At 39.7% G+C, this 10,005-nt stretch overlaps 1 protein-coding gene across 1 annotated transcript in view; it reads left to right on the top strand.

The window, feature by feature from the left end:
- The window catches only part of TAOK3 (TAO kinase 3), a 94,426-nt gene that overhangs the window by 17,938 nt on the left and 66,483 nt on the right, over positions 1 to 10,005 (top strand). The window contains exons 7-9 of the mRNA XM_006890412.1: positions 654 to 745; positions 3,485 to 3,578; positions 4,780 to 4,861. Coding sequence (XP_006890474.1) covers positions 654 to 745; positions 3,485 to 3,578; positions 4,780 to 4,861 — 268 coding nt within the window. The remainder of the gene's footprint in view (positions 1 to 653; positions 746 to 3,484; positions 3,579 to 4,779; positions 4,862 to 10,005) is intronic.

The following is a 10,005-nucleotide window of genomic DNA, read 5'->3' as shown; positions in this document are numbered from 1 at the left end:
AAGAAATATTAATAAAAAAATTAAGTAACATCCAACTTCTATTTTTGAGTGTTTGGAGTTTTTTCTAAGTAGTAATAGCTTTGAAATAGTTGATTAGATTGCTGTACATAAGCCCATAAAGTATTTTTCATGTTGCTTCAAGTAATTGCCTTGTTTTTAAGTGATTCAGATGAATCCTTTACAGATGTCTGTGAACTAACGACTAACTTATCTCCATTTTACATTGGATAAAACTGGCACACAGAAAGGCTAAGTGAGTTCCTCACAAATTGTTAGTAAGTGGTGGTGGCGGTGGTTGTGTGCCATCCAGTTGGAACCAACATATAGCTCACCCTCAAGCAATAAATCTCATGGGCCGAGATCTTCCATCCTTCTTGCAGAGCAGCTGGTGGATTCGAACCATGTGCCTTTGGGATTGCAGTGCCGCTTCTTACCACTGGACCACCTAGAAACGGGTGTATTATTTCCATGTAAATCACTAAGTGTACTGTATATAATTTTTTAAAATCCATCCCCTAATTAATTTGTATAAGGAAATAATATATTTACCAGACAAAAATAGAATAACCTCAAGGATTATTTCATTGATTTAAGTTATTTAATTAATGTTGTCTTCAATTTCCCACTTGAATTTTGTACATTATATTTGGTAGGATGGCACCGGAGGTGATCTTAGCAATGGATGAAGGACAGTACGATGGGAAAGTTGATGTTTGGTCCCTTGGGATCACCTGCATTGAATTAGGTAAGTTTATACAGAACTTTTAAGAATTGTTCTGTATTATATTTGTAACCTTGCTCATCCAACTGATGTCTCATGAGTTACTCCTGTATGTGTGTTGGGCAATGTGATACAAAGTGATTAGATACCCCTTGCCCTGATCTTGACTAACAGGAAACCATTTTTTGTTTCTGCTGCATTTTCAGGATAATAATTTAAATAAAAGAATTTGAATAGCGTGGTTGTTGTTAGGTGCTGTCAAATGGAGTATAACCCTGAGTAACCCTACGAACAACAGCCCTCACTGAATTCTCTTGGTTGATTGAGGTTTAGTGAAATTTCAGGTACAAACAATATATTTGAAATTGCAGTTTTAATGCTGAAGTTAGTTTGAAGAGTGTGTGTAGCACCTGAGTAGTGCCCCCTTTGCTCATGGCATCTCTTCTCTAGTGAGGTATGTCTCAAAACAAAACAAAACAAAAGATGCCACATTTAGAATCCATTGAGTGAGTGAGTAACTGAAGTAGTGTGATGAAGAAGGAAGACGTTCATATCATCAGAGCTGCAATTCTTTTCTCAGAATCAGGCATTAACATTTTTTTAAGTTTTAGACTTCATCTTTACTCAGCTGACTGTCCACTGAACACAGGACCCATATTGAAAGAAAGAAGAAAATTGCTAGTGGGTGGTGTTTTCTTGACTGACCTCCAGGCCTCTCTCCCAAGGCACCTGTAGGCCGGATCATACCACCAACCTTTGAACTAGTGGTTGAGTGGTCAACTTGAGGGCAGCAACAGCTAAGTCGCACTTCCACTGAAGCAGCCAGTTTAATCGGCGAATCTTCTGAAAATCCTTAGATGGTGAAATTTTTCTTTTGCCTGAATTTTCAGTTATTATTATCTTAAGAGACTATAACTTGATTCTGCTCTGTTGTCACTATGGAAATTATTTCATCAGCAGAGATCATGGTGGAAGCTGACAAATCATGTATCAGTACTGACTGTTCAGAAACGAATTCTAGAAGCGGGGGTGGGAGGAAGTAAATATTGTTGCTGTCAGGGAGCTCTGGTGGCCTAGTGGCAAGAAGCTGCGCTGCAATTCTGAAGGTGCATGGTTCAAGGCCGCCAGCTGCTCTGCGTAGAAAGATGCACACTCTCCCCACGGGCGATTAACTGACCCTGAAAACCCACCAGAGGGTTAGCTATGGGTCGGTTCTGACTTCACAGTACACAACAACAACAACATATCATTTCTTGTTCTAGAATTTTCTTCTTCTTTAATAAGCACTTATTTTTGTCTTTTAATGACAAATGCTTTAATTGATATTGTGGGAGTTATATTTAATCTTAATACTGCATTTTGTTTTGATGGTTGGGTTGGGGTTTTTTCCTCGTTGGGAAATGCAAGTCCTATCGATTATAAAATGTTCAGGGGTTTTGGAGAAGCACTGTGTCCTAGTGAAGATGTTGTTGTTGTTGTTGTTGTGTGCTTGTCAAGTTGAGACCTACTCATAGCTGACCCTCCAGTGGATTTTCAGAGGCATTTGCCCATCCTTCTCCCATGGAGCTGGATTAGAACTGTGTACCTTTGGTATTGCAGCACTGCTTCTTACCCCTAGGCCAGCAGAGCTCCCTGGTGAACATACTAGTCCTATCTACTATGAAATGCGCGGGGTGATTTGAGAGGCCCTGTGTTCTAATGAAGAGATAGCGGGCTTTGGAGTCTCACAGTTCTCTCTCACTCATTGTCATTGAATCTGAACTGACTCACCACTGACCCTCTACTGGGTTTCCCAAGCTGTAAGTCACAATGGGAAGAGATTGTCCATCTTACTCCCATGAAATTCTCATGGAGCCCCTTACTATGCAACTTGACTAATAATTTAGCCTGCTTCATCTCAGCTTCTTACTCTCTTTCTTTCATTTGAGAAGCTATGGATTCTATGTCATAAGAAGATTTCCCAATTGCTGTCCAGCTTATATTGAAGCTTCTCTGCAAACTCTAAGGAGCCCTAGCATGTGGTATATCAAGCTGCTAAAAAAACTAAAGGAAAAACAAAAGTTAGCAGTTCTAATCCATCAGCCAATCTGAGACAAAGGTGGGCCATCTCCTTCTGTAAAGGTTTCCAGCTTCTGAGGTCCACTGGGAGTCAGAAGTGAGTCTACAGCAGTGCCTTGGGTGCATACCATTGGTTCACCTGTCTGTAAAGGGCCAGATAGTAAAGATTTCTAGCTTATTAGCTCTCGTCTTGACCCTGGCACAGTGTGAAAGCAGCCATTGAGCGTGTGCCCTGTGTCAGCAGCGTCTGAGAGGTTCCATTACATAGAAATGTCTTCTGTATCCCTCTTCATCCTACTTTCCCGTGCTTCTGGAATTTTTTAGTGAGCATGTGTTTTTTCTTTTTCTTTTTCTTTTTTTTTTTTAACACACGCACACTTATTGAGGAAAGATGTTCACACTTACTGTGGAAAGATAGGCAGAGGTCAACCCTTTAAAGCCTTGTGAAAAAAAAAGAAAAGTTTTCTTCTACTGTCTTGAAACAGGTTCTGTTAGGAGCTTTGCCCGTGTTCATTAAGATGACCACTAGCTTCTTCTGAATGTCTATCCTGTGACGACCTTAGAGATTAAAACAAGTGGATTATATGACATGATGACAGTAATAAGCTATTGATTTAGCGGAAGCTTTGCACACCGTCCCTGTTGCCCTGTCCATCGGATTTCTTTGAAGAATTGCTTCACTGTTTCTCTCTCTTCTTCTTCCAGCGGAACGGAAGCCCCCCCTTTTCAACATGAATGCAATGAGTGCCTTATACCACATTGCCCAGAATGACTCCCCAACGTTACAGTCTGATGAATGGTAAGACCTCTCCGTCCTCTTGAATGTCTAAGAAAATCATCATGTGCATTTGACACTTTCATTAAACGCCCTGTAAATTAACTGACCTAGAAAGTATTTCATCCCTTCCTTGTATGTTTTTTAAAAGGGTGCTGGAGCCTCACAAGTATCGACTATCCGTACACACACATTTTTCTGTTTTGTTCCACTCTAACCATAGTTTGCATTGTGCTCTTAATATGTGTAACAGTTGAAAAACCATAGCAGATGTTCCCTGGTACCTTCCAAACAAACCTAGTATTTCAAGCCATGATGGTCTTGTAATTATCAGTGCTTGCCTGTTCTCACTAGAGATAAAGTATCCATCCTTTCTGCTGTCATTACTTTTCCAGTTGTCATTTTTTTTAAAAAAACAAAAACCTTCACATCTATTTAAATCTGTTGACATAGGGCATATTCTTTTTACAAGATGTGTATTTTCCTTTTGGAAGGTTATGATATTTTGATCGCTCTTTGGGCCACAGACTTTTATAGACAGGGGACCTTTTTATTCTTTTTAACATAATCGTTGTTGTTGCGAAGTATCATTAAGTCGGAACTGACCCTCCAGCGGGTTCCTGGAATCAATTGCATGGGAGGAGATTGCCCATCCCTCCCTTACAGGACAGTTGGCGAACCTGAACCACATGCCGTTCGGTGGGCAGCACAGCTCCCCACCACTAAGTCACCAAGAGCTCTGAGAGGCAGCCTTTTGAACAACCATGGGCAAAATGGAATTTCCACGTGAGGTGTCCTTGTTCAGACAGCATATTCCCAGGTTCCTGCTTCGCAACTTATCACCTGGTTATGAGTTGTGGGTAGTGGACAAGTTCCCAGCTGGCCATGGAGAATATAGACTTGAGACTAACAGGGAAGATGTATATAAACTATTGCATAATATTTTTAAATTTTCTGATCAAAATTATTTGCCCTTGCTTTTATATATAATGAGATAGATTTCTGTCTGGACTAACCTAAAATTGCATCCACCTGCGTGATCTAAGAGAATTTATTTTGAAAATTTTGTAAACTTGAAAATGCTCTGGTTCTCTTGAGAGCCCAAAATATGTTAAGGTCCCTCTCTTAAAAATACAGAAATATCTCATCAGTGAGTATCGTTGCGAGTTATCTATGTGCTTTATGGACTGATTTTTCTTCTCCTTCAATGTATTTGCATGCACAGGACAGAAGCCTTCAGAAGGTTCGTTGATTACTGCTTACAGAAAATACCTCAGGAAAGACCAACGTCAGCGGAACTATTACGGGTAACCCTTTAAATTTATATTTGAGGAGGGGGATTTACAGTTGTATTTTAGTGGAGCATGCTAAATCATTCCCATGGCATCTCATCATGACAAACTAAATTCTTTTACTAGACAAAACATCAAAAGAACAGGGTTATCTCTCTCCGTGTGTGTGTGTGTGTGTGTGTGTGTGTGTGTGTGTGTGTGTGCGCGCGCGCGCGTGCGCTATTTCCCCTGTTGGTTGGTTGTTAGGGTTCCCCAAACCCACATATTTTCTTCTTTTTTGTCTTATGTCAGTGAATATTACTCCTTTTTGCTCTAATCTTCATCATGATAATATTCATATAAGTTACCTGTGTGAACTTCAATATAGTGCTTTGTCAGAAAGGAGTGTTCTAGGAGAAGCGATTTTTTAAAATACAATATCACCTGGGAGAGACTAGAGAGCGTTTTGCTGAGTGAAATATCTCAGTCATATAAGGATAAATATTACATAAGGTCACTATTGTGTATATAAAAAGATAGCAGAGTAAGCTATGTATAAATGTTCAAAAGAGGAAGGGGAAAAGAAAAAGGGAAAGGGAGAAAAATCACTGGGACAGCAGGGGTTAGTGAATGGAGAGGGCGATGCAGTAATCGGGAAGGTTCAATGGGTGTTTGAAAAGATGGTTGATAATAAACATTGAACAATGGTAATTAATTATATAAAATATAATGTATATGAATGATTGTATAAAACACAGAGTACATGTACAAAGCAAGATATATATGAATAATTATATGCAAACCAATGAAAGAAAAAAAGAAGTCTTCTACCAATTCAGATGCCAGCTCTGAGACTTCCATCTGATGGTTGTCAAAGCAGTGAAGATGTGTGATACCTTGCATACTGCATTACTGTGAATGATAATAACCTGTGAGTTGTATTTATTTGATTTAAGCATCACATTTTTAATACATTTCATATATTATTTTCTTATAACTAGATAAAAGAGATATGTTCTATCAGTAAAAGTGAGATATGCAATTATCATTTAAAATATTCATACCATTTTTGTCTTGGTAGAAGATAATCTCGATCTCTTTAGCTTTTCCCTTCACCTATGCTTTTTTTTTTAAATTTTTATTTTTGTGTGAGTGTACCATCAAATCGGATCTGACTGGTACAGGAGGAGATTGTCCCTCCTTCCCCGGCAGAGCATCTGGTGGATTCGAACCGTGCGCCTCTGGGATTGTTTTTTTTTTCTATAATTATATTTTATTAATTTTCATAAACATTTACAGAGATTTTGGGTTTCCATTCATTCATTGTTGCACTATTCTCTCTACCCTCCTCCCAGTTTGTTCTTATCCAAATGCCACAGTGCTTGTCAAAGCCAGTTCTGATTAATCTCCTTTGTCAGTGTGTCCTTTGTCATTCCCTATCACTCCTCCCTGAGAGAGACTTCACCCTGAGTCATAAGGAAAAGGGGATGGCATATTCTCTTAGCTACTTCCTGCTAAAAAGGGACGCTGTGGGTTTCAGGGTGAAGATCTTCTCTCACTACTCTAAAGGGCCCCTTTGGCAGTAGGAAACACATAGATTTTATGGAGATTGATTTTGGGATTTAGATGCACTCTTATTGATTGTGCTTGGCCGTACATGTTCATATCATTGAAGATGTATCATGGGGGTGTTGCAACCTAGAAGACACAAATTTGACTAACAAGTTATAAGTACATGAGTCCAAAAATTATGGAAAAGTAAAAGAAAAGATTCTTTCATTGTTTTACTAACCCTCCCCCAGGTCCCCTCCACCATGTAGCCCTCGCTCTAGTCTCCTGTGAGTTGCAGCTCCTTGCCACTAGGCCACCAGAGCTCCCCTTCACCTATGCTTTTTGTTGTTAATTTTTTTTTCCCTCCTGTTGTTATGTGCCATCAGGTTGGAACTGACCCTCTAGTGGGTTTTCAGAGCTGTTAAATCTCACAGGAAGAACTTGCCCATCTTCTCCTGTGGAGCAGCTTGTGGATTCCAACTGTTTGCCTTTGGGTTGGGAGCATAACTCCTTATCATGGCCCATCAGAGCTCCCATTTTCTCTTGATATTTATTGATTGCATTTTATGACTGAGCAGTGTTGTTGTTTGTTATTGTTTTTTTCCAAGATAAACTCAAAAGGGCAATATTGCCTAAATTTGTGAGGCTTGAGAATGTCAGCTGCCTTAATGCTTAAAGAGCACCTTGCCTTGGCCAGAAATTTTTGGTTTATATTTCTTTCTTTTGTAAAACCTCTATAAACATCATTCTACAGCTTTCTGGCTTTGAGTGCTTCTGAAGAGGTTTGAGATCTGAAGCCAGCTGGGTTATTGGTTTGTTTTTTTTTCCTCCCACATGAAATTTCAAAATGATAATTCTTGTGCGTGGGGGGGCCACAGACTATGGTGGCAGAACAAAGAACACCACCGTGGTCTCCATGCATGGAATATTCTAGACCTGAGCTCCTTTATGTACTTTGACAACAGCACCACTCTTCTATACAAAAAAAATCATGTAGTAAAACACTAAATGTAGGGAGCTCTGGTGGCCTAGTGGCAAGAAGCTGCACTACAATCCCAGAGGTGAGCGGTTCAAATCCACCAAAAGCTCTGCTGGAGAAGGAGGGGAAGTCTCCTCCTGTACTAGTCAGATCCAATTTGACGGTACACATGAAATAACAAAATAAAATAAAAATTTTAAAAAACTCCACCAAACACTAAATGTACCGTGAGGTGGTGTCTTTATTACTGTAATGTAGATAAGGTTTAATAGGGGAGGGGAAAAAAGCACTACCATCAAGGAAAAACAGTGACATATTTGGCATATTAGAATTCAAGTGTGGATAGATATTACGAGAATTTTAAAAAATGAATTTTTAGGGGTCACAGGCAACAGAAGGCATGTTGGCAGGAGTAAAGGCAAAAATTTAAATCCTATTAGAAACAGCAAAGTAATACAACTAAAAAGACTGAACAGACATAAGTCTTACGGAAATAAACTTACGTGCAGGAGAAAGAAGGTCTGTTTTTTCCTGAAAAGAGCTCTGGTTAATGCAGTCTGTAGCAGGATATACTAACAAAAGGTGGTATCTAAAGTAGTTCAAATCCACCAGCCAACTTAAGGAGGTAAGCTGGACAGTCTGTGAAAAATAATGTGCACGAACTTTGTAAGCAAACCCGAATAAAATAAAAAATTATTAAAAAAAATAAATATCTACAGCTTTGGTAACTTGATGGAATATTCTTAGGAATTAGAACCTACTTGATGGCATTAAGTTTAAGTTCAGTTTATTAGCAATGAAATTTGTAAACTTTCACTCAAATAGATTTGTAAGTAAAAAAAAGTTTAGTATCTAGTCACAGTCAGTTTTCTAGTTCTTTCCTTTTTAACTGAAATAATGCACCTTCTCTTCATGGCTTACCGTGTTTCTTTGACATTGGTTCCCTTTTGAATAACCTCAACTGAGCTCAAGTACAGTCACAAAACTGGTTAGAACCAGAATGTAAATGGTAAATATATACATACTAATATGGTAACTAAAAAATCAGGGATGGGAAAGGAAAGTATACCAATCTTCCTGTCAGATAAGAGGATTGGCGATACTGTTTCAAGTTGTGATATATGTTGTTGTTGTTGTTGTTGTTAAGTGCCGTGGAGTCACAGACGACTCATAGCAACCCTGTTAAGGTCAGTCCTCAACCCTTGAGTGTCTTTTGTCCTCTCTCCAGGTTCATAGAGTTTCTGGAGGCAAGCTGTTAAGGAAGTGGATGCCACTCCTCCTTCCAGGCTTGTTTTAATCGGGGAACTCCACCCCACTCTCTGTCCACATTGGGTAACCAACCATTAATGCATTTGACACATCCGTGTCACAGTGTTCAGCCTCACAGCAATCACAAGTTACCGCTGTACGGCAACTTGTACACCAGGGCTATAGGACCTAGAGGAATGTCTGAACAAAAAAAAATGAAAGACAGGCCCGAGGGCCGTGGATTAAAAGTCACCCACCTTTGGCTTGGTAGCATCCCTTTCTGTCCACTGGGCCAGCTGATCTCTCTCTCTCTATGTTGTGATACATAGCTTCAAAAATAAAAAATGAAACTATCATCCTAAAGAGTTTTTGTTTTATTTTCTCTCTTAATTTTAGATGATCACTTAGGAGCTGATAACTCCTCTGCCAGAAATTGAAACTAAAGTTAAGCGACTCTTTCACTTTGATATTTTTGAAAAATCTTTGCCCTTGAAAATCGATTCAGATTTGCCTTTGAATCGATTCAGACTCTTAGCCCCTATTAAGGACAGAGTAGAACTCTGCCCCATAGGATTTCCAAAGCTGTAAATGTTTACAGAAACAAACTGCTACATCTTTCCCCAGAGGATTCACAGGTTGTTTTTTTTTTCTTAGCAGCCCAAAATTTTATCCTCTGAGCCCCTAAGGCTCTTTTTTATTTCCCCCCCTCTTCTATTAAACTCAAATACTCTTTAATTAATTTCATTGTTAATGTTAGGCGCCATCAAGTTGAGTACGACTCATAGCCTCGCTATGAACAGCGGATCTGAACCCCGTCCTATCCTGCACGATCCTCACACTCCCTGACACACTAGAGACCATTGCTGGAGTCACTGTCAGTCCACCTGGTTGGGAGACTTCCTCTCCTTTGCCGACCCTCCACCCTTCCCTCTCCAAGGAACAGCCTCTCCTAGTAAAATGCCCCAAAAGTGTGAGAGGTGAAGCCTCATCATCCTTGCCTCCAGAGAGCACTTCAGCTGCACCCTCTCCAAGACATATGTGTTTGTTTTCTTGGCCCTCCGTGCGATGTTCAGTGGTCTTCTCCACCACCACAGCTCAAAGGCATCAGTTCTTCTATCATCCCTATTCATTGTCCACCTCTCAGGTGCATAGCAAGTGATCAGAAAGACCGTGACCTGAATCAGACACACATTAGTCCTCGCCTCAAAACCCTATGAACCGCAGAAGAATGCAGATAGTTAATTTTATTAGTTAGACTTAAAATGAGCATATATATGATTACCACTTGAAATATGTGCAGCAGCGTGGTGGAGCGTTTAGAATGATAGTCCATAAATTAGCAATATTCATTTCTGAGTGGTGTCATTTGGGGTGATGGGACTTTTTCCTTCTTCTGTTTGTT

This window comes from Elephantulus edwardii, unplaced genomic scaffold (assembly GCF_000299155.1).
Source record: "Elephantulus edwardii isolate Elephantulus edwardi_28Jun2011 unplaced genomic scaffold, EleEdw1.0 scaffold00089, whole genome shotgun sequence".
Taxonomy (NCBI): domain Eukaryota; kingdom Metazoa; phylum Chordata; class Mammalia; order Macroscelidea; family Macroscelididae; genus Elephantulus; species Elephantulus edwardii.
The sequence above is the reverse complement of the archived record's forward strand: the minus strand, read 5'-3'. Positions and strand labels throughout refer to the sequence as shown.